The following is a 27,500-nucleotide window of genomic DNA, read 5'->3' on the forward strand; positions in this document are numbered from 1 at the left end:
TTCTGGATAGCTTAACGAAGGGTTCGGCTAAACTTTCTTCAAATAACATCGATTTATGGAACACGTGTTCTCATTTCATTTCTCAAATTCGTTTTGAAAGTAAATCTTAGGATAATCTGAATAATGCATATATTTGTTTGTTCAAAATTTTGAATCTGTTTACCTTATAAACCGATTACTTTGAAATTTTGAAACAAAGTTGCATTAAAATACGTGCGTGTTTTTATCTTACTGAACTTTATTTTTTTCTCGCTTAACATCTTAATCTCTTAAAGTAATTTACGGATTGCTTTGAAATTTTGACAAAAATTTGTATTCGAATTATATCCTGTATTTTTTATGTTCACGTGTCTGGTTAAAACGTTATATTATTTTTGAATGCAATGGGAGTGCCATCTATTGAACAAAACATAAATACTGTTCACCGTAGACAGCGTGCTTCTTGACATCTGCTGTCACTAAGAATTTTCAAGGTTTTTGCTTGTTATTTTTAATATCTGCATTATTATTTCAAATTTTTCATATTTTTATTTAAGTTTAACTTAGTAAATACCTTATTTTTTACTGCAAAAAGACTGTCGAATCAATTAATGAAAAAGTATTTTAACTATTATTGTTAAATAAACTCTCCATACTATGTACTGAAATAATTCCATTAAAAATATAATTCGATAATTTAATATTAAATAAATGTTAAATTTTATTTATTGATATCTACAAACAAGTTTTTTTCAACAAGATATTTAATTCTTAAAAAAAAAGTTCACATTCCTTAAGAAATTTTTCAAAGAGTTCAATAGTAAAATTGTTTTGGCGACAAGGCATGCACCTAAATGTACTGAACCTCTAACTGAAAACCATTTTTATCATTCATACGAAAAATTAAAAGCTCAACGTTTGTAATTATTTTATTGCGAAATTTCAATTTATTTTGGTACTATTATGAAGAAGAATAGAGGAAATTGCTGCAAACCAATCCTAGGATTGAAACCAGAGAAGAGAGAAGATGTGTATATTTACTAATCCGTCGCATCAGGTAACTAATGTATTTACACTGTAACCAAATAAGTCGCACACCCTTTAATTCGCAAACCTCATTAAAACCTGTTAATTACTCCCTTTAAATTCGGCCACCTTCCCTGAAACTAACCCTAAACGCAAATACAGTCCCGGCAATGTTGTCACAGCACGGAAACATTTTACAAAGCTTTGCATTCAGAAGAATTGAAATTGAGTTGCGTATTTAAATGGGTTTCCCATTTGTAGAGTTCGGAACATGGAAATAGCGTGGCTTTTAGGGCTGCCACGGCTGGCTCGTGCGGGGGGCGGTGTGAAGTGATCAGGGGAGAAATATGAAGGGGAAATTGAGTGCTGCCGCTAAAAGTTAGCAAATTTGTCATACACTAAATGGAAGTCGACCTCTTGGCGGGATGGATATTAGGAATGTCTGATCGACTTAGGTTCCTGCATCCGTGGAACAAAACACATTAGTTACGAGTAAATTTATCATTTTTAATTATAAGTTTTACTTGGTAAATACCACTATTTTAAAAATCTGCTGAGACACGTGTTTCCATGCATTTTGCGTCATTTTCGAACACTTTGATACGTAATGCGTCGAAACAAGTGTCACAATATATTTTATGAAATATTGGTATTTACCAAGTAAAACATACAAAAAAATTAATAGACATTACTACAAAGAGATGAGATGTGTAAAAATGAAACAAAAAAATATAAAATAAAAGGTGAGTGCAGAGTGATTGCCATTAAAATGCCTTCCTTCAGAGCAATGTGTGAAAATTAGAGGGCATGTATGAGTAGATGTATGAATGTAAAGAAAACTAGAAGTGTTTGTCAGGACAGACGAATGTGGCGTTCCATCCTCTCTGCCCGTCGTAAATACGTGGTTTCTAGGCTGTAGCTCATACTGCCATAACTTCCGTCGTTTTTCAATAACGAGCTGTTTAACCAGATTGGATGAGGATAGATTTTTTTTATTTACATACATATATTAAAATATTTAACTTTTATTAAAACAAAATAATCTACCGAATTAAATTTTTCATTTTGTATTAGGTAATAAATGGTTTTTGTTAATTTATGAAATTTAAATAAATTGAATTAATTTGAATGTTTTTAATATAAAATGAATCGACTGTAATAGTGCTTTATGGCTATGTTTTATTATGCAACATTTTTAAACATCACGGATACAAATGCTCCGTGAATCTGTCAGTAGTAAAAATCAAAGCCCCAAGCGTAAAAAGAGAATGGGGCGAAAAACCAAAAACCGTGACGGCTACTGAAGGGAGAATAGCACATGAAGCTTTATTACAGAAGCGAGGGGAAGGGTATAGAAACGATACAACGTCATTCGGAAAATGAAAGTATTTTTTAAGTAACTAGATTTTTTGTGTCTAAAAAAGGGTATATTTTATCAAAATAAAATATTTATCTTTTTTAATATTTAACTTTATTTTTATTCATTAAAATAAAATGTCCGCCTCCGTGGTGTAATGGTTAGCGCGTTTAGCTACCGTGCTGGAGGTCCCAGGTTCGATTCCCAAGGGGGGCAGAAAAAGAATTTGAAAATTTTGAATTGTAATTAATATCATATATTTATAATTAAATTAAATTAATTTTGTCGGCCTTCGTAGTGTAATGGTTAGCATGCTCGGTTACCGTTCTGGAGGTCTCAGGTTCGATTCAGGCGGGGGGGGTCAAATAAATATGACTGATTTTTTCATTCTAATATTTATTCAATATTACCCTGGACTAGTACCTGAAGTGCAGGGCTGATTACCTTTCCTTCGTGTGTTAACTATCAAAATAACACTGCGTTTATGTGATGCAGTGCCCTATCCACCATCGGGTTCGGATGAGGGTTTGAAAATAATATGTAAATAAGTAAACACAAATGCATACTTCTTCAAAATTTTTAAACCCTTATCCGCACTCGATGGTGCATAGGGTACGGCATCATATAAATGCAGGGTTGTCTTGATCGTTAACCCATAAAAGAAAGATGATCAGTCCTCCGCTTTAGGTACCAGTCCAAGGAAATATTTAATTAATATTAGAGTGAAAAAATTACTCTAGCTTGAGCTTACCCCCCTCCTGAGAATCAAATCCAGGACCTCCAATACGGTAGCCAAGCGTGCTGATCATCACACTACAGAAGCAGACATATGCATACTACACGAGTATATTTTAGATTTTAAAAATCTTATACGTATATACTTATGTACCTACTTGTAAGAGTAAAAAATAACGTTTCTTAAAATTTCACTGCAAAATTATCTGTCATTGTCTAGGAAACCTTTTCTTTGTAGAACTAGAACAACTTTAACAGTTTCTACTGAATTCTCATTGTAATAGTAAGTCATACATTTTGACAATGGCTTTATTTAAGTATGAAAGTCTCAGATATTTTACGACCGTTTACATCCGTAACTTTAAAAGTCTTAAAAGTAACTTTTGTGTGTATACATGTTTAGTAAAACACAATTATAACTAACTAATGATTTTTCTAATGATGTTTAACTCAGTGAAAATAGCACAGAAAACCGTAATTAAAGTTATTTTGAAAAAAAACATTAATCCAACAAAATTATTATTTAAAAAATTTCAAGTCCCAAATATAGAATCCATTTATAAAAAAACCGTAATTTTTTAAACACTAAAGGGTGACAACTATTTAAATTTAACAAAAAATTTATCATCCAGATTCTCAAACGATTTTTCTACTCCAAAATGCAACACCAAGCAATTTCAGCAAAATTTCAAATATTTGGCTATCAAACATTTCAATAAACTCCCTAAAGAAATAAAAAAATTGATCATATAAAAATACTTAAGAAAAAAATTAAAGTTCTATACATTTAAATCTTGAAAAAATATACAAAAAAAACTATTATATCTTTTATTTTATAACATTAAACCACGAGTGTAAGTCCCTCTCCAAGCACAAGAGCACAGTCTCTTTTATGGAGAGGCACAGCGAATCGAAATATAAAAGTTTTTTCAAATGTATAAATGATTCAAATGTATTATGTTAAAAATAAAAATGTAAATACATTAAATAAAAAAAATATGTTTCTCGTAATTAAAATTTCAAGAAAATTAATTGTATGTAATATTATAATCATACACAGTATTAAGTAATAAAATTATCCATTCCCTAGTTTTTTTTATTTTATTTATTTTAAATTTTAAAATACGCTTCCCATTTTCGTTATTCCTGTGATAAATCACGTATTTAATTACAATTACCGAATGCTCTTTGACTATAATAGTGAGATTCAATCGGTTCTCAAGGCTACAAAGACTTTCATTGTGTGTTCGAACGATAGTTAGATAGAAGGTCCATTTCCTTGATAAGTAAACCTCATTTCCCAAATAGGGTTCAACAGACTAAGGCAAAATCTTTATTGTGAAACCATAGAAAGTCAGTGCTCTTTCACTCCGTTAGCGTTGGGGAGAAAATACGTTAAAAGTATCAAAATTATTTCGATATTCTTTACATTTCGGGTTCAGTTTAAATACTTCAAATCTGGATTATTTCAAAAATATATCTGAATTTTTTAGAGTAAAAATTTGCATGTTTTTTTTTTAATTTAAATAAAAAAACAACTCTTAATAATTTATTTAATATTACCCTGGACTGGTCACCGAAATGCAGGAGTGATCACCTTGCATTCATGTAAGTAACGATTAAGATAACACTACGTCAATACGATGAAGTGCCCTACGCACCATTGGGTACGAGTAAGGTTAAGAAGAAGATTAATTATATAAATCAGGATATTTTTAAAGCTAGCTTATATAGTAGAATGCGAGACTTTTAAATCTACAGTTGATTCAGGAGAAAACGCTACTTTAGTCGACACCGTATTGCATCTTTCTACATCACTTAGAACCTTCTCACGTACTTGAACCGTCCCGAATAACGCGCAACTACCCACAGTCTTAGATTTATGGGAGCACTCATATCATTATGTACCGCCCTTCTAGTTTCTCCATTCTGGATTGCGAGTATTCTCACGAGAGCACGAGATAAGTAAAAAAATGAAAATATTGAACGTTACTTTTCCACAATACTAAATGTCAAATATTTTGATACTATATATTTTTCAACTACTCTTATGGATCGGTATGAATGACACGTTAATGATTAAACACTTTTTGATGGAAGTCATGCAATAGAGACAATTGATGGTACTTTGTGAAACGTTATCTATATTACTGTAATTTTTAAAATGAAAAATTTGAATTTGAACACATATTATTTTTTACTGTACATATATTTTTAAAGCAAGAAAATTTCATACATGTAAATATTAGTATTAATATTTCATTTGTTTGATTTTAAATATTATTAAATCACCATTGTATACAAGATATCCAACCTAATTTTTCATTTTCAATCGTTTCCTATTGCAGGAATGATCGCAAAAGAATTTAAGATAAGATAACTTGAATTACGTCAGTCAAAGGATGTGAATGCAAATTAAACATTATTGTAAACATCATTGTTCGTTTTAGGCATATCTTTGTCACAAATTTTACACACATTTCAAGCATAAAAAATGTATGTGTACCTTACAATTACGTAAATAATAGTAACACAGACCATTTGTTCTTCCTGAGTGTAGAATTTCACAATTTTAATTAACTGTTGATATCTCTATTTTAAACACCCCACTAAGGTATGTAGATTTTTTTCTGCATTGGTATGTTCATAATTTTAAGTTTGTAACATTTTTTAATACAGTGAAGTAACTGAACATCAATCTTTGAACCACTATCACTGGAGAGACGAGGACTTATTCAATTCAATTAAAATCCACAGTATTACAAAGTGAACTATGTTATACAGCAATTATTACTTACTATCTATTTAAAGTCCTTCCAATTTTAGAACTTGCATGAGCTTGTCAAGTTACTTAAAGTCATATGCCCTACTTCAAGGAAATGCAATACCGGAGGGAAACTTGCACAATATCATTAAAATTTGATTAAACCTGTTTGAGAGGGTGGTTTATAGCTGACCCAACAAGAAGTTTCTTTCTGATGCCTAGAGGTACTCAATTGAAGGTTGAAAGTAGTAAATTATTTTGTACTTTTATGCAACACATATTTCAATTAACTTCAAATGGACCTGAATTTGTTTTTCGATATTATTAAAATTATAATTCAAATAATTTTAAGATATGATTAAATATCACATCCCATGGATAATATTTATTTTAATTACTTAATTATTGAGTTATAATTATTTTACCATTTTTCGAAGCTCATTTTTGAAGTGTTGTAATTTTAAGGCTCATTTTCGATACTCAAAATATATATTTTAATTTCCGAGTAAGACCAGAAAATATATTTATTTATTTATGTGTATTATAGAATCACAAATAACGATTTAAATACTTTCTCTTATGTGAAAGATAACGCCTAAAATTTGTATATAATCATGGTATTAAAAAAATACATGCACCATGACTCAATAAAAAAATCCTTTAATTATTTATCGTTCACTGAAAAAGATCTACAGACATTAATCAAAGATCCAATCAGATTTCATAGATTATCGTGAATTATTCGATTGATTCTTAAAGTTTAGACATATTGCTCAAATTGAAAATAAAATTTTGATACAAAGGCTTGAATAAAATAGCATAGTAGGAATATAAATAAATATAGTAGGATTTATAATTGATTAAATTAATAAGTTAAAAGAATGGACAGAGCGCACACCGAAGTGAAATTAAGAAAATTCACTGTTTATTTTTGTTTAAATTTTACTTAGTAAATACCACTATTTTTTAAATCTATTGTGACCCTTGTTTCAATACGTTCCGCATCATTTTCAAACACTGTATTTGAAAACAAATAACAGAGTTTGAAAATTATGTGGAATGCATCGAAATACGTGTCACAATAGATTTTAAGAAATAGTGGTATTTACTAAGTAAAACTCAAACAAAAAATGGATAGGGTTTACCACAAAGTGCCGAAGCAATAAATGTAATTAACCATATATTAAAATAAGAAAAATCAAATTGTAACAGCAATACGATAATGATAAAAAATATGCAAATTATCAGGAGTTAAACAATAAAAAAATACGATGCGATGGAATTTTTTTTGTTTGTTGTAAAATACTCTATATTTTTACTATTGATGTAATTATATAAAATAACATTTTCAAATGTAATGAACCTGTGTTCGTTGGACCAATTCGCACGTACACATATGAAGACAGCAACAGGTCAGAGTGAGAGGAACCACGTGTCTGGTAGGGAGCATTTATTATCTGACAGTACTAAGTGAACTCTCGCTAGAAAAGGATAACCTTTTATACCTTTCTTTCTAGAAGGAATCTTTCTCTCACGTACTCAACTCTACTGAATATCACACGTAACTTAGTCATAAAGTAAAAGGAGAAAAATCTCAAACTATCTTTACTTTATACATAAAATAGATTGTATATTGAACGAAAAAATAATTTTAACAAAGGATAATGGGTTTTATTTTAGGGGCAAACGTTAATTTTCACCTAATGATAAGTTTTGAATTTTGCGCAGATAGAGGTAAATTACAATTCAATATACTTTAAACAAATCTGTTGGATAAATTGACATATAATATAAATAAGTTATTTTTAAATGTAACGTTATTTTTTTTTAAATATTTTTGGAGCAAAAATTAACAAAAAATAAATAAAAACAACACTTTCAAAACTTTAAGGATCAAATTATAAAACCAATTATTCTTTGCAAACAAATTAAGTTTGTAATTATTGTTTCTGTAATATATTAGTAAGAATGGTTTTCTTCTACTTTCTACGTGTAACGCGTAAATTAAAAAGGTTTCTTTTATTATTATTTTTTATTTTAAATTCATTATTTCATACATAATAACTATTAAAAACGTTGGTTATTCATATAGGGTTGTATCCTGTTCGTTTAGAACTGTAGTCGATAAAGAGTGTTACTATGAAAAAACATTTTATTTTAGCTGATAATATAATATTCGTAGGCCTTCTATTGTGCAGTTAGAAGATGTCTTTGTATAAAAAGGAAACCATCCTACGTACAACTCTGGTCCTTTATAAAACTACCCCATTTGGCTACACGGCTGAAAAGTTGTATATTCCATACAAAATAAGTTGATATGGGCTCGTTAATGGCAGATCGCTGCAAGCTCATTCACCGTAGAATTTCCATTGATCGGCGCTTAGCAACTAGACAGGAGGGTTGGGGACGTCATCGGGGAATCGTCTGGTCGCCTCAACGGAACATTAATTTCGAACAGGAATGTGGTCTGAAGACGGTGTTATTAAATTTAAGGGCTATTTCAAAAATTATAATCAATTTAATTTATTACTTAATATTTTCTATTATGTATATATATATATATATATATATATATATATATATATATATATATATATATATATATATATATATATATATATATATATATATATATATATATATATATATATATATATATATAAAAATATATAAATATATATATATTTATATATATATATATATATATATATATATATATATATATATATATATATATATATATATATATATATATATATATATATATATATATATATATATATATATATATATATATATATATATATATATATATATATATATATATATATATATATATATATATATATATATATATATATATATATATATATATATATATATATATATATATATATATATATATAAATAAAACGTTTACTGGTCAAAATATATATATTTTTAAAAATCTCTGTGTGTTTGTGGTAATTTTGTTTTACGATATTTTTTTAAATTCGTTTGAATTATGTAGTATTGTTAAAAAGATTATGATACGTGGTCAAGTTTTAGTAACGTCAATGAGAATACAACCATTTAGCATATAAAGTATATTTTTAAGGGAATTATTTTATATATTTGTTATTTAATGTTTTTTTTTATTATTTTTTTATTGATTGTTATTACGGTAATTTCTATAATCAGGTAATATCGTAAGGGTTAAAATATTACGTTAAAGCTTGTTTTAAGAAAAAAAAATATCCTAGTAGTTGTTAGGAAAATAGAGAGCATAATTTACTTAATCAATGTTTTTAATAGTTTTCAAAATGGTGTTGTATTTTTGATAACTTTATGAAAAATTAAAATAATATCTATATAATAACTTTAATACTTTTAAAATAAGAAAATATCTAATTTTATAAAATAATCATACAAACATAGATAAGAACATATGAGTAATTTTTTATACAGTAAAATCACTTAAATTACGTTATTTAGATGGATAGTAAGTCTATTTATGTTCTTAGTTTTTTTCAAAGTGAAATTAAATCTTGAATAAGGTTAATAGAATATGGAGCATCACTGTTTTATGTATGAGGCTGTATTCGCCTCGGTGGATGCGCTACGACCAGTGTTCGGGGTAGACTCCTCTACGCCGCCCGTCCGCCTCTACTATTCGCTACGAGGTCTACGCCGGTGAGACCAAATTGACTTTTATTGAGTAAAATGTTCCCTGTCATTCGATTTCGCGGTAATAAAGACTGATTCAGTGAATATAAATCTACATTACTTGTACAAATTCGTAGTTAAATTGTTATTTCACGCTAACAAAAAAGTGCCTTTAGGAAAAATGTGGCAATGGATACTGTAAGTTACAATTCTTGTTTAATTGAATTTGGTATTACAAATATTTCATTGGATCAAAAAATTATCAAAATCATTTTCAAAGAAACATTACACATGTAGGTACAAACAAAATTAATATTAAATGATTTTAATCATTTCATATTAAAGTGATCTAATGATTTCAATTAAATATAGTAGGTGATTCGTCGAAATGATATTTTTTGTTTGATACACGAGTATATCTACCTAACAGTTTACTAGTTAGCTACACGCTCAGTTAAATATTCAAGTATTTAAAATAATTATCAACCCTTAAATACATCCGACGTTACCCTCAACCTTCATTACCTGTGAATGTTATACAAATATTCCGTTTCTCCCCATCCCCTGGGGTGCTATCACGCGGTTCTAACAACCTGTTGGATTTAGCCTTCTCAGCCCACCACCTTTATACGAGGGTGGATACTTGTTGTATTACATAAACAAATTGTAATGCAATCCCATTCCATGTAAAAATGACAGCAATTAAATTAATTTGTTATTTTTACATTTCTTATGGCAAAAAATTACTCTGTATTTATATGAAAAACATATTATAAAAAATTAATTAGTTATAAAAATATTTCAAATGATTCATTCGTACCCTGATCAAAAATATAATAATTTAATGCTTTTAGAAACGTTTAAAAAAAAACACACATTAAGAATATAAAATTCCCTTTTAATTATCTTGTATAACATATGGAGTTTTTTAAGTATATGGAGTTTTAATTTCTAACTGCCATAATTAAAATATAAATTAATTAATTGCATAAATATCTCGAATGATTCATTCATATTCATTTCAAACATAAAAATAATTAAATGTTTTTTGTTAACATTTTTATCAATAAAAACATTTGAAGGATTTATAAAATTCACTTTTAATTTTAAATAATTTTGTGCAGTGCTCAAAATAGATTAACGTATGAAGTTTTAACATTTAATCCGACCATTATATTTTTTATTGATCTATAAATACGCTTAGTACTCAATATTAAATGAAAAAATTGAAAATTTAACAGATCTTTTTATCTTCAATAAATAGTGCTCCACAGATCGATACGGTATTAACTTAATCGTCAATTACATTTCAATTTATTCGGTTTCTTGGATCTAGAAGTGTAACATATTTAAAGCTTTTAAAATGACGTTGGTGAAGGAGATAAAGGTAAAAGACATTATTGATATACGGAGAAAGAAATGAAGGTGAAATAGTGGGAAAGAAACGGAGTATTGGGATAGTGGTAAGAGCACTTAAAATACCTGCACTTTAAAAACTTATTTAAGTCTAAAATTTTCAATATTGTATACGTACGAGTCGTAAAAAAAGTAATTTAAAAATAAACGTTTATTTTTTACACTTCGTATTAAAATGTATTTTTTATTTTTAACATATTTTATGTGATCAATATTAAATGTAGTTTTAAACAAAAACTACTTTGGAACAATACATATTTTTATTACCTCACTAGGTTGATCTTTCTTCGATAGTTTTCTTGATACCCGATATGTGGATAATCTATACCAAGAGTGTAAACCTTTGAAACTTTACACCCGACCGTAGATTTAATATTCATCCAAAGTGCAAAGCTTCCCTCTCACCTATTCTAATTGATATTTACTGCCGAAGGAAATTAAATAAAGAAAAAAGTTCTCATTTCAATTGCAAATGGAGGGTTCTTCGGAATGACAAAGGAAAAGCTCGTGAAGAAAAGTAAAGTGGGAAAGTTTAATTAAAAAAGGACCAACTACTTTATCTGGATCAAACTTTGACTTTTTCTTTGGTTTCATTAATGAGGCTAAAGTATTTTTTAAAGTTGTATAATCAGGTTTATTTAAAAATGAAAAAAAAATAATGATGCTGTCTAAAGAAGCAATAAATATATATTTATTTAAATCGTGGTTTTAATAAAGATAGTTTTTTAAACTATCCAACTTACATAGATACAAGAAGCAATATAATAATGTATTTGTAAGTATATGTGTTTGTGTATAAATATATATACAGTATTTTGTTTGATTTAACTATTGTAAAGACGACTTGTTTCAAGTAATATAGGTATTCTCATCAACAGATGAAAATACAAGCCGAGTATTGTTCTCATTACTAATCTTGTTAACATTAATAAACTGTAAAGTAAAAAAAACTAAAAAAAAACTTAACTGTAACTAACCAACCATCACGCCGCATAGAATAAAGCTGTAAAGTAAACAAGTGTTTTATTTAATGTTTAAACCAAATAAATCTTGATTTCCAGTTGAACTTACAATTGTGTCGTACTTTTTAAATAATTCATTCGCAAATTCTTCGCTCCTACGCTCTAATAGTGTAGTTATCAATCATGGGTAGAGTGGTGAATATTACACATGTATAAAGTAATCACTTAACCAGCCTATGACAAGGCGTGCAAATACTCATACTTTTATATTCTCCATCAGTGATGTTGACATCTCAAAAATGTTCAATCTAAATTATCAGATAATTAAAATCTAACTTTGTTTTGAAATCACTTTAAATTAACATTATTAAATAAAACAACTTTGTATTACCACTTTTTATTGGAACACTTTTTGGTAAGGTAAGGGTAATTAACTATAACCTAACTATGAGTATTTCAAACATTTTAGAATTAGTACATAAACCCTGATGATGACAAGATTCTTGTTGAAACCGGTTGGAAAAAGTGTACCAATAACAAGTGGTTAAAACAAATTTGTTTTACTTTATATAAAGTTTATAAAATGTACCACAAAGTATCTGCGAAAAACATTCAAGAAATCACTTTAAATATTTTATTAGAACGTTATTATAATGTCTACCGGTTTAGAAACTTTCTGCTTCTTTATCAAGACTGATTAATACTTATAAGGAACCGGTTAGCTTCAATACCGGTAGACATTATTATTAAGTTATAATGTTTACCGGTTAGGAATATAATCGCTCCTTTTTCAGTAATAATCAGTATTAATCAGTCTTGAAAAAGAAGAGGTTAGCTTCTCAACTGGTAGACATTATAATTAAGTTATAATAAAATATTTAAAATGATTTTAAAACAGAATTTAATTTGAATAAATTCACAAAGTTAGTGCTTCAGATATAAATTATACACAAAATTATTTGATTGCTTGTTTAATCCGTATCAAGTTTATAATAATTGATCGCTCGACAGGGGGTAGCGCGGAGCCGTGCGGATCGATGACACAACCAGTTGTGGGGCATTAGGTTAGGTAATAAAACGGCGTATTGAATATCCCTCGGACGTGCGATACTCTCTCTCTGCGAGATTAGGGGATCGCCGATACGGAACGCGAACCGACCTCCCCCCAATTCCCCCGAACGATCCTAACAGGAAATAAAAATCATTCCAAATGTTATCTGACGTATTCATTATTGACAGTAAATAAACGAATGTTAGTTTTAAATAATGTTTTCTCATTCTACAATGTTTTATTTATAAACTAACTAACCATCACGCCGCTTCCCCGCAGGGGTGGGCAGAGATAATAAAACGCCACACCACTCTGTTTTAGCAAACATTCCTCGCCTCTTCCACGTTCGTGCATCTCCTCATACGCACCCGCCGATTGTTTCGACTCCTAACCTGACCGCTTTCAAGTATTTGAACATACCTGATCGTGCCAAGTTTTTCTCGGTCTTCCTCCTATATTTTATAAATATATGTATAAAAAAAAAAAAAAAAAAATTAAAAAATAAAAATATATATATATATATATATTTATATATATATATATATATATATATATATATATATATATATATATATATATATATATATATAAATATATATATATATATATATATATAAATATATATATATATATATATATATATATATATATATATATATATATATATATATATAAATATGTATTTATATATATATATATATATATATATATATATATATATATATATATATATATATATATATATATATATATATATATATATATATATATATATATATATATATATATATATATATATATATAAATATGTATTTATATATATATATATATATATATATATATATATATATATATATATATATATATATATATATATATATATATATATTTATTTATATACATATTTTATGTTTCAATTTTTTAATTTTAAAACTAATGTATACTACCTATAGTTCTATAGTTCACAAAAGTAAAATCAGGTTTTCTTTAACAAGTATTGCATTTTTCATTTTTTTAAATAAACAATATTTTGTAGTTTGCTGGAGTTGGACCTAAGACTCCAGTTTTACAGACGAGAGTTAATCCAACTACGACAGCGCGTCTCTGTCATATGCCATGTTTATAAGTGAATACTTCTGTTTTCCTGGTAATATTTATTTTTAAAAAATTGAAGAAAGAAAATAAAATTTGAGTCCAGTTGCCATAATAACCGCAGTAGCACATCTCCACTACATATATTTGCCCGGTGATGAAATCTAAAAGGTAACTGTCTCCCGTCGAGTTGAGCTTCTCAATTCACTTGGCAAATCCCCCGCGGACATAAAATAAATCTGGCTATAAATAAAAACCTCTAACAAGGCGATTCTCAGGTTCCATAGTCATAAGTCTCGCGAGCAAGAGGCACCAGTAATGCGTAAGGAATAAGGCGGCCAGGACGAGCAGGCAGCCATTTCGGACCCGAAGGCAGTAAATCAGGCGACGCGTCGCGCTTCCAATGCGCCGTGTATCGGGGACACTTTAATGATGGTATTCTTTATGATAAAGCGATGCCATAACGCGGAACCATTATTATGGACTGTGACACTCTGGAACATGAGATCAAATATTTATTGCAGCGGGGAATTTTGTTCCTTACTTAATTTTATGAGATAAATAAGATATGTGCATTTTTTCAAAGATACATCAATGGAAAATAGGTATGATTGAAATATAAAATGTTTACATCCGGCATGTTTTTTAAGATCAAAACATTTTTTCTGCATACTAAGTATAAAAAAGCAAAAAGTAATTGAACTATCCAAAAGTTTTATTGATTAAAAAAAGATAAACATTTTTAATTTTACTATGTTTTGAAATAAAATACAGTACAATTTTTAAATATTTTTTAATTAATCTAGACCATTCATGTTCATAAACGTCGCCCAAAATAAAATGATAAGTAATCATTTTTCTAGTTGATTTATAGTGTTTCTTATAATATGTTTAATTCTTACCAAAATCTAAATATTGTCTGGCTTTGATTAGAACTATCTTACCTAATCTGGCAAAGCAGTAAAAATATGTATAAATCAATTAAAAAAAATACACAAAAAAATACACCAAGAAATAAAAAAAATGTACTTTAGTTTAATACATCTGTGGATTTCTAATGTAAAAAAATATTCCTTAAAATAAATTAATAAATACATAAGTTTATAATTTATTCACGTGATTTAATCATTAAAAATTCACTAGTTTAAATTAATTTTATAAATATTTTTTATCATTTCATATATTTTTTAAACAAAATATATGATCATTGAACCAGGGAAGATAGAAAAAAACTTGGCGTGATCAAATATTTAAAATGCTCGAAAGTGGTCAGGTCAGAAGTCTGAATAATCGGCAGTTATATAGGAGAAGATGGATGAATATTCAAGAGGCAAAAATTATTTTCAAAGAAAGATTAGTGTCAATCTATTATTTCTGCCTACTCCTACGGGAAACGACATGATGGTTAGTTAGTAAGTTAAGTTAATTGTTTTAAAACGGTTTACCTTAAATTTTTTAATTCAAATCAACTAGTATAAAAAATTCATCAATATTGTCAGGAAAACGCAGTTTAAAAGGATTCACTTTCTCCAAATAAATTGTATATGGTATTCATACATGTATATGGTATTTATACATGGTATGTATACATTTATATAAAATACATTTACATAAATAAATATAAAGATTAATTTTGATTACAAGGTTGACGATATTTCAATAACAAAGGTATGATTCTATAATAGAACCTATATTATGCGCCGATTGTCTTTGACAAGCAAGGTCTTTGTTTCTCACGCAAATACAAAATAATGCATAGAGTCTGATCGAATCTGAATGGTTATATTAATTACGGAAAATCTCAAGTCCCCGAGCAGATGTACGGCGCTAGTACTCGTATCTGCGAGGCCATCCAACAAGTGTTTTCTGTAAACGCCAATTATTCAGAACGAATATGACAAAGGCATCGCACTCCCAATCTAGTGAGCGGGGAGAATACCCTGGAAAGTACTAGGGTAGGTGGTCGCACGCGGTGTCGCATAATTCCAGGCAGCTCGAGAAAATTATGCAAAAGAAAATGTGATTTATTTACTGCACACATTTTCGCGGGTAAAACCATGAAGAATAAGCTAGTTTTTTATTTATTGAAAATGGTAGAAAATAAAGAAATAATATAACATTTTTAGAAAATGATGCGAATAAATATGTGCTTTATTGCACACATTTTCGTGAGTAAAACAATGAAGATTTATAGAGGTTTTTATTTATTGATATCTCAAAACACATATTTTAAAAAGGTGATGGAAGTCTGGGTGTTTACAAGGTCCTTAATGTGTAATTGGTTGTCTTAAGTAATCAGGTTATGTACTATGTAACATTCACCATTCTACCTTTGATTGACAACCACATTATTAAATTTTCGGAAGCTGTATTTAGGCTTCAATCGAAACGATTTATGCAAATTACTTCGTAAATATTAAGAAAGTGAAATAAAAATTGGTTAAAAGGATTATAGATGGAATGCATAGGGCACTCGGTGTTGCGAAATATAGGCCACTGGGAATTTATACAAGCCTTTCGAGGTTAAAATAAATCACGCTAATTAATTTTTTATTTTCTTAATTATTTCAAGCTCTAAATATTTGATTGATTACTAAACCAACATTTAATAAGTTTGTTTTCATTGTCACCATAATTAAATTGGAATTAAGATCAAATGTACCATTAGTTACAAGACACCGTGTCCTGTATAATACACATTATTTAGGCCATGAGGGGTAGGGTGGTGGAGTAAGGGAGGAAACTGAAAGCAATATCGCGGTAGCCTCTTGATGTCACTTCCGCCTGTTTTCCTCCCAGGGTTGAATTCGAAACAGCACATTATATCTTAAAACGAAATATTGTACTTATACCAGAATTAAGACATACAGAACATAAAAATATTTGTTTGAAAAAAAGTGTTATAATTTGTGGAAAAATATTAATAATTTAGATTATTATTAATATTTCAAGCGCCGTGGCGTAGTTGGGTAGACGCTTGACTGCGAAAATAGCGTCACGGGTCGATTCTCGCCAAACACAAAATTAATTCAAGAAAGACTTATTTTCGAAGATAAAAAAGATTTTTCGGATTATTCCTAAAAAACGAAAGATGCTTATTCTCAATTTTTACACTGATTTATTATAAATGATGTGAAGTTATTTGGAAGTAAGTCATTTCCAAATGTCTTATTTTCAATCTTATTCACTTGAAATGCACCTACCGCAATATTTATAAGTTAACCTTAATTTATATAAGTTAACCTACAAGCAAAAAAATGCAAAATGCATAAGAGGATATAATTCGTTGCCATCAAATTAATTTAGTTTGCATATCTGTTTGATAATTAGCATATAATTGTTTAATAAAATTATGTTTAATTCTTGGTTCGGGCCTGCAACGTTTTAACTGGGGAGTTATTCATAAGCAAGGCGCCTCCCGCCTTTGGAGTGCATATTGTAAGGCTCCCTCTCTATCTTCCCTCCTACTTCGTGCCACACTTATTCTTATTCTGGTAGATATCTTTATAATGTCTGCGCACGAATGTTTATATTAATTAAATTTTGTAAAATAAAAAAAAAAAATTTAACGTCTGCAAAATTCTACTTATTTTTAACAAAATTAATTGTGAAATACTCATATTTTATCTAGAGTTACAGGATGGCATAGTAAAATATGTATCCAAAATGAAAAAAAAGCAATTTATTGAAAGTATTAAAAAATGTTTTCTTTACAATTCAGTTAATAAAGAAGACACACCAAAAATGATTTGCATACATACAACTTAATCTGAAAATAATAAAATGATTTTTGAACATAAAATAAAAGGGTTTTTATTTGAATCTAATTCAAATCTAATTGACTTAAGATTGTTTTAAAAAAAAATGTTGTATGGAATGATATGTTTTGGATATTAAAAATTTCAGTAAAATATTTAATCCGTAATTAACAACATGAAGATAATGATATTTTTATTTCGGAAACAGTTTTATTAAACATAAATATTTAACGGGTAGTATTGCGACGTATCAAAAACATAGACTTGAAAAAATTAAGCTCACCGGAATTTAGAAAAATAATAAAAACATGATGTGCACTAAAAGGTTTTCCAGTAATTTATACCCCACAATACATTAGTGGCCGCGCTGATTACATTATGTCCACCATCAGAAGTCTCCAATGGTAAAACAGAAAACCTCCCCCAAACAACACGGCATGATTCCCTAAAACGATGTTAAATTTCTAAAATTACAGCCGAAGGATGGCCGAGGCATTAGCGCAACAAAAGGCCGCCATTACTTGAATGTTGGATGGGGATGTCACCCCACGACACAATACACGCTCGAGGGATGTTTTTTATAAAGTTATTTCTAAACCGTATCGAAAATAAATCTGTTCATATAGAGGGAGTTTTAAATTTGTTACAAGTAAAAACTGCGTTAGAAAACAGACGGTTTCTTTATTTAATAATAATAAAAATATTTTTAAGAATATCTTTTGTATTTTATCGTTCGACCTTTTTTATTTTTCATTGAATTATTTAAATATTGAAATATAAATGATCCGGAAAACATCGCAGGATCTTTTATGAAAATCAAGGTCAAAACACTTTTGAAAACACAATATATACCATACATTTTTACTTTTTAAATATATTATTAATTGATTTGGTATTAATTTTGTGAGATGAGATGTAGATTACTTTAAAAATTAAACATTTGTGTAATACCACAAATTGAGTTTCATTTCTTACACTCGAAAACTACAGCTATTTTGATCAACATGTGATTACAAAAACTGTGTTTGTAATCACCGGTCAATAAAAACAACAGTGTTTTTTTTTAAAATTAGTTGTGTGTAATGAAGTCAAACTTACTAAGTGGTATTTGCAAGCGATTATTTTTTTTTAATATTTCTGAATATAAACTTTTTTTAAGTTTCGTTCATTATTTTCTCATTATATATCGGATTGATATTAAATGTACATAATGTCTGTAATACTTTTTAAAATAATTGTAGACTTTTATTTTTAAAATAAATTTTACACACGATATTCATTTAATCTATTAAATCAGCAATTGGTGTGTAAGGGTTGACACGCTAAAATAAATACCATTCATAAATGTAACTAATGCATTTCGTGTCATTTAACTATAGCGTACTGTACTGATGTCATTAATGTCGAATAATTACTGATTAGATAACCAAATAAAACGGGTATAAAATTGTCATAGAAATATTTACTATAACTATAAAAGTAGATAATATACCAAGATAGGCCCACGTACAAATTATGGGGTATTTATGGAAGTACATACAATTTTTGATTTGCTATTTTAAACAATTGAACTAGATCGGTATGCAAATTACGATTAGATGGATGTTTTTATTTATTTAAGCATACCAGCTTCACCGACATTTTTAAAAAATTAAAATAATGTCAATAACATTAACGACTAAGTATTTTTTTACAAGCGAATCAAATATTTGATTATTGACATTTGCTTGGATTTGGATCAATATTTCTAAGATCAAAATGAGTTACCATCGAGTTAACACTCCAAGTATTGTGAATTTTAATTATTAAAAAAATGACGGAGAAAAATTGACTTTGTTGGTTCTATTCTTACCAAATGCAAAAGGGTGGCCCCTTTAAAGTTAAGAAAAATAAATATTTTTTAAAATATTAAAATAAAAAACTGATTTCTATTTATATATAATTTTTTTGTTAACATAAAAATAAAATATATTTATATACACACACACACACACACATATATATATATATATATATATATATATATATTGTTTTGCCGTGTCAGGGCATTATCAAACTACTGCCCTAACAAGACGAAACTATTGACAAAAGTTTAAAATTTTAAATTTGTGTCAATACTCAACCCTAAAAATCTGTGTTTGAAATTGATAAATTAAAAATATTTATTCTTTTTTACTTGCGGAGAAGCCTCTTCAGGATATTATCACAGAGACTAAGGGTGATTTTCTTTCATTCCCAGCAATCCCCAATACGAAGAGTTCGAGTTCGATCAGAAGCCGGGCTATGAGAAGACGTTCGGCGGGGGCGCCGGCTCGCCAGAGTCGCTGCCCTCGCCCGAGCGGCCCCCGCTGCGCCACATCGACCGCTACGTCAAGGCCGAGTGCCCCTGCCTCTCCAAGCGGTTCACCATCGCCGTGCTCACCTGTGTCGGCTTCATGATCTCCTTCGGGATGCGGTGCAACATGGGCATGGCCAAACTCATGTCATCCAACGAGGTGAGAGCTATGTTAACCCTTAAAGTAGTACTATGGGAATAATTTCCTACCATACCTATCCATATATTTTGTAATTTATGTTTTTTTAATGTTCAAGTACTATCTACCCTCTAATTGCAGACAGCTATATCGGTAGTGTAAAGGCAAAGGGGTATATCTGTCTCAGACCAAATTTTACAGGAGAGCATAAACAAACTTGTGAAATTAAATAACTAATTTGTTTAATGTATTTTAATATGTACATATCTTTAAAAAAATATATTAGTATGGCAACTACAGCTATATCCTTTCGTCAGATTATGGAATACACTATTTTAGACATTTTGTGGAACAAACTTAGAAGATGAAGAATTTGACAGATATACCCCTTTGCCTTTACACTACCGACATATGGTATCAAACGTTTTGATCAATATCACTAGTCTGTGTTTGGTAGGTTGGAAAATATTGCTTTTAAGCAATAAGCCCACCAATGTATTTAATTACTTTCTGTATATGAAGTTGAAATAACATAACATAAAATATATGGCTATTTCAATCATATACTATGGCTATGAAACAATTACTTCAAAAAATTCAAATTAACTACAATACTTATGCTGCCACCTCTTGGGGTGTCACTAGGACTTATTTTCTCATTTACAGCCAAAAAAAATGACAAATCGAATTGCATATTTTATTTATTTAAAAATAGTTTCCAGACTTCTGCGAACCAAGGGGTTAAAGTTAGACTTATAAAAAAAGCCATAAATTTACAGTTTTGTAAAAAGACTAATTTACTTTTAGAAATGGAACAGTAGGATTTCATTAAGTTTGCAAAATAATACATTTTCCTAACACCTAGAGCTAATCTGATATTTTTCACCTTATAATCGTTTTGTCCGCCTCCGTAGTGTAATGGTTAAAGAGTTTGCTACCGTGCAGGAGGTCTCGGATTCGATTTCAAGGGGTAGTCAAAATTTTTTTTTTGTGTTTGAGTGATTATTGACTAAAATATTTATTTAATATTAACCTGGAATGGTACCCGAAGGGTTTCCCCCATGTGAATAATGATTACGCCGCGTCAATATTATGAAGTAATATAGGCACGATTAAGTCTATATAACGGTTAGATTGAGAGATTACGAATTATTCTATATAACGGGGAGATAGAGTTGTTGAAACTGATATTTTTATTTGTATTTTACATATGAGACTTACAGAATATATCGCAACATGACGACATAATCTGTATTATTTTAAACGAAAAAATAGAAAGCAAAAGAGTATAAAGCAGACCAAAGAGAAGGAAGTGAAGACCTAAAATGAAGCCGGGTATTGAGATTATTTAAAAAAGATCTATGGACCTATCTTAAACAGACAACTTTAGAAAATTACTGCACCGTCTAAAAACCTATATCTAATTCATAGTGCTATATGTGCCAGATAAATTATTTACATTATTCAAAAATAATTGTCCGCCTCCGTAGTGTAATGGTCAGCATGCTCGGCTACCGTTCTGGAGGTCCTGGGGGATCGATTCCCAAGGGGGGTCAAATAAATACGACTGATTTTTTCACTATAATATTTATTCAATATTACCTTGGACTGGTTGGTACTTGAAGCGGAGGGTTGATCACCTTTCCTTCATGTGTAAACGGTCAAGATAACACTGCGTTTAAATGACGCAGTGCCCTATGCAGCATTGAGGTACGGATAAGGGTTTCACTACTACTACTACTACAAAAATAATAATAAAAATATTCGGAAAGCAATTCAAAAGGCATATACAAACCCTTATCCGCAACCCAATGGTGCATAGGGCACTGCATCATTTAAACGCAGTGTTATCTTGACCGCTAACCTATGAAGGAAAGGTGATCAGCCCTCCACTTCAGGTACCAGTCCAGGGTAATATTGCATAAATATCAAAGTGAAAAAATCACTTATATTTATTAGACCCCCTTCTGGGAATCGAACCCGGGACCTCCAGAACGGTAGCCGAGCGTGCTGACCATTACACTACGGAGGCGGACATAGAGAGAGAATAATAACGAAACAAACCATTATTTCATATACAACTTGATCAGCAAAAAGGATAAGCAATTAATGTCCACGTCATAAATTTGCTCGTTCCTCTTTTAATCAGCTTTTCTCCGGTCGTTTTTACCGCCGACTGTTAGGGACGGTCGAAAGGGGTGAGGCTGGGGCTGTAGGACTATGTCTAGAATCATACAAGTGTACCTTAATATATATTTATGGTCCCACTGGATTTAAATTCCAAAGTTTAATCCTTTTTTAGTACAAAGTAATTTTAATAGAGAAGTATTATTATTAAATTCAATATTTTGATTTTATATAACTTATTTCAGATTTGTTGCTGTCTTAAATTTAAATTAAAAAAATAAAACTTGATTATCCAGGGTAAATAGTAAATTTAATCTAAAAATTCTGGAAATTTTTCTCCCTAGCATTTATATTTATTTTTTAATATGCATTTTTTTAAAATCAAATACTAATCGCCGCTATTGTTCTATCTAATATATTTATTTGTATAATAATCGGTGTTGAAATCATAAACAAGTATTTCTTTAAATTACAATAGAATTCCTCTTAAAAATCTGATTACACAACCAATGGACTTTTCCAGCAGTCATCTTTAAAACATTAAATGTATTTTTTCTATAATAAAGGAAGACTTACCTAACGGTTTTTTTCCCATTGATAAAATAAGGTAAGACAAAATATATTTCAAATTGTATTTCGTCCGCCTCCGTGGTGCAATGATTACCGTGTTTCGGTACCGTGCTGGAGATCCCGGGTTCGATTCCCAGAGGGTGGGGGCGGTGAAAATACATATTACTGATTTTACACTATTATGTTTATTTAATATTACCCTGGACTGGTCCCTGAAAAGCATGAGTGATCACCTTGCCTTCATGCAAGTAACGATAAAGATAACACTGCGTCAATACAATGCAGTGCTCTCAGTACCATTGGGTGTGGATAAGGGTTAGAAGAAAGAAGAAGAAAAATAATATGTGCTAGAATATCAAAGAATCCTTGTTCGACGGTTATCTTTAGACAAGTCTATTTCATTGTAAGCGAACATTGGATATATATACATATTTCTTTTAATAGGTACCACTCCTTTTTTTGTAGAACTGTACAACTGTGTCCTCCCTTATCCCTTTCTCTCCCCAGAGGGACCTTGTCACTTGAGGGGTGTGCGAATACTCACTACCATCGTTACGGTCGGTGGTTATTGACTGTGAAGCGCGGTGAATTGTAAAGATTTAACCGAACAAGATATATAGTTTTGAGTTAGCATAATGAATAATTTATTAACTTTATAAACGGTTAATGGGATTGTTATAATGGGTAAATGTTATGTTAACTGGTAAAGTTAAAAATGTTGTAGAAGCGAAGCAATTACAAATACGAGTAAATAATAAATGTATTATGTCTTATTTTTTATGTATCATTTTGATATACGCACGGATATGTACCATATATATGAATAAAAAAATTGTTTTTCTATTTTGTTAATCCAGAGAATAAATATTTATGAAAATTCTTGTTGCGGCTAGGTTTTTTTTTAAATCGTTTTTTTTTTAATTTTGTAGCTCTATTTTTCAATTTTACAAAAACAGATCTTGCAGTTTTTAAAGAAATATATTGTTTAATTTATATTTTTTTAAAAATTAATAGGAAGCGTCGAATTTTGTTATTTTAATTACGCCAAATATAACAAATTTGACATTACACTATTTTGAAAAAATATAGTTATTAAAATTTATCTCACGAATATCACTTTTATTTCATAATAATAATAAAAAAAAAAAATATCTCACGATTAATATATAAATGATATATTAAAAATTTTAGGCAAAATCAAAATTGCATACGTCTATTGAAAATAGACTATTGCCTACCGAAAAATTTTCATATTTTTTATACGTAACTTATAATTTTTAAAATATTGTATTAAGCCTTAAAATGTGTTAAACATATTTTAACAATAAACCTTACCACATTTATGTTTTTATTATATTACACATATCTTTTAATGTTGCATCATAATATAAATTAAGTCAGACACATAATATCTGACTTGTTTGTAATATACACCTTAGGCTTCAAAAACATTATGGTAAAGGGATCCCTCGGCGACTGTTTTGTAATTCTGATTGCATTGATGTCCCAACTAAGCGAAACGCCCGCAAACAGTTCTCCTCCCTCCTCGCCCCCCTCGGCTCCCTTCCAACCCAAGAACACCCCACGAAAGGAATGAATAAAGGGTGGACTGGCCCTTCAACTAGGGGAGAGTTATCTACTGACGCCGTAGTTAGCTCTTAATAAAAGCGAATCTTTGCATCCATAAAATATTAACGGCTGTGATGAAAAAATAAATTAATAGTCTTTCCTCATATTTTAAGACTACAATATTTTAATATTATTACGGCCTTAAAGAAATCTAGAGCATTGATCGATTAACGTTGGTAGTAACGACGAAATTATGACGTCGCGACGTCAAGTACTGATATGATTCTTTTAAATTAATATGAATCATCACAGTAATTTTTACTACGATGTATTAAGTTAGAATATGATAAGATGTAAAAAAAGTCATAGGAGACTCACAAATAAAACTTATGTATGGTATAACTAATAATGTGTATAAAAAATTAACCCTGCAATGCATATCTAGTTAATATGATATACCATATATATGAACTGTAATTTCGTTAGTGCATGTACTTATCCAATATCTCAGTGAAACACATTCATTACAAATGGATTAAATAAAAAAGAAAAAAGAATGAAAACACACATTTCTTTTATGTTTAACTTTGCTTTGTTTGTGAAGGTATGAAAATATAAAATAAAATTAATCAAACAACGATGCATTCTAAAACGTAGAAAAAGCTAAGTGTTATAACTGTTCACCGTGAGAAATGTTTAATTTTGTGTGTGTTGCTGTCACGTGCAAGAGATGGCTCTGCCATTTCGGTATTTTTTTTTTTACCTGTCACAGGTGTATAGTATATAAAACACAGGCGTATTCGAATGCAGTGAGTTGAATCGTAAAAGCAATTGGTACATAACTTATTTATATTCGTATTTAGGATTTTGACAGTCACCGTGGTGTAGTTGGGTAGACGCTCGACTGCGAAACTGACGTCGCGAGTTCGACTCCCGTCAATTGCGAAATGAGTTCAAGAAAGATTTATTTTCAATTGGTCTGGGAGTTTGTGATGTATTTTTCACATTTGCCTTCTCTATTCTTACTATCCTACCTGCAGACAAGCCTCTCAAAGTAGGGGCTTTGAGGGTTGCTCCTTTTTTTAAATATATATAATAAAAAAATTCTCAATTTCAACCATGAAACACGATTTACACACAACGAAGGTTTGATAGTCCCAAGATCAACAGTAAATATGGGAGTCGAACACTGTAATATATCGTTTCGAACATTTTTAATTTGTTGCCGACGAATGTTAGAGGTCAAAATAAAATATGGAACAAAGGCAAAATAAAGGAATTGGTAAATGATCAAGAGTTAATTTTATGAAAATTGTAAAATGTTTATATTCTTAATTTTTTCTCTTTTTTGTGTCTATATTAGGTTAAAATCGTTAAAAATAATAAAAAATGTATTAGAAAAGAACTCCACCGACAAGACACACAAGGTGGCTTGGTGGTAACTGCAAAATAAAGTTCTAAATATGTGTAAATTGTGATTTAAATAAATGTATAGAAATTAAAAAATAAATATATAAAAAAACTTACAAACGTTTACATATTTATTTATATAGATTAAATTTTATAGATGATGCCTTGATTAAAAGAGGCAACCGTTGAACATAACACTAGGTAATTTATTATATTTTTACATTTGTCAGACGATGAAGTTCAACTGGACCGTCGGGATAGAGAGTGCCGTGGATTCTTCCTTCTTCTGGGGCTACCTCGTGACCCAGATTCCCGGAGGGTTCCTGGCCTCCCTGTACCCGGCCAACCGGATTTTCGGCACCGCCATCGCCTGCTCCGCCTTCCTCAACCTCCTGGTGCCCGGAGCCAAGATCCTCCACCCCTTCGTGCTCATCATCATCAGGGTCATGCAGGGACTCGTCGAAGTAAGTGGAACCTTAAAGTTGTCAGTAAACGTATTTCACCGAATCCTTGAAATCGCTTACTACGCAAAATATTATAAATAATTTTTCGTTCTTCAAAAATGTACGTACTCGTAGTTTGATTAATATTTGTACGCATTGTTAAAATTTTAATTAAAATGTTTAATAAATAATTTTATTAAACAATTACCTACGCACAAGCCATGCGTTTCTGAGATCTTTTTTTGTGTTATTTGGACTTCTTTATACTAAGCCTCCACTCGTTTACGTGTGTATTTTTGTACAGTTTATTGTTAAATGCAATAACAAGAAAAGTTATTTCTTGAATAAGTGGAATGGGTTTATATTTTTAGGATGGATATACAATTTCATTTTTTTCCAATTCGCTCTTTTCATGATTTTTTATTTTAATTTGTACAACATTTGGATGTGTCCAAATCCCTGATCACTAATCTATAAATACCTAGGCTTCTATATTATTCTTCATCTAGATATATAGAGATGTCAAAACGTGAATTCTTTACGTAAATAGTAATTTCGCTGATCACTGTATTGCATTCGAGATTATAATTCCTACCTTACAGACTTCGAAAGTAATTTCTTCAAATCCAATAAATTCGGTAATTTTGATCTTAGGATGTAAATAACAATGTATTTTTATACTGTGTATACTATACAGCACTTAAGTAACGAATAAGTCAATTCAGTGCCTTATGCATCATTGAATGCAAGTAATAGACACAAGGCGAAAAATTTTATGTACATGTATAATATATTGTAAAAGAGTTAAAAATAAAACTTTTAACTACCGATGTTTCTGATATTTTTACACTGGCATACTTGAATAGTAATATATTTATTTAGTATTCTTTCCAACAGATATCCTTTGATCGTTAACATGTCAAATAATACCATGTGAATTCGATCAAAATTAAACGTTGCAAATTCTTGTTCCCTTGTATAATATAATACTTACATCCGTTAAAGGACAGACCAACACAAACGTGCTTCAGTACTGATGATACCAATTTAAAATTCGATTATTCATTTCTGTCACGATGTCCTTGTAACTAATACTGTTTCGTTCCCCCGATCCAAAAATTT

At 29.6% G+C, this 27,500-nt stretch overlaps 1 protein-coding gene across 1 annotated transcript in view; it reads left to right on the top strand.

Moving 5' to 3' along the window:
* VGlut (Vesicular glutamate transporter) overlaps positions 1 to 27,500 on the top strand; it is a 75,184-nt gene that overhangs the window by 37,781 nt on the left and 9,903 nt on the right. The window contains exons 4-5 of the mRNA XM_088270110.1: positions 20,025 to 20,280; positions 26,166 to 26,399. Of these exons, the coding sequence (XP_088126236.1) occupies positions 20,025 to 20,280; positions 26,166 to 26,399 (490 nt within the window). The remainder of the gene's footprint in view (positions 1 to 20,024; positions 20,281 to 26,165; positions 26,400 to 27,500) is intronic.

The sequence above is a fragment of the Brachycentrus maculatus genome, unplaced genomic scaffold (genome assembly GCF_059751285.1).
Source record: "Brachycentrus maculatus isolate JH-2025_06_01 unplaced genomic scaffold, ASM5975128v1 h1tg000372l, whole genome shotgun sequence".
NCBI classification, from domain to species: Eukaryota; Metazoa; Arthropoda; class Insecta; order Trichoptera; family Brachycentridae; genus Brachycentrus; species Brachycentrus maculatus.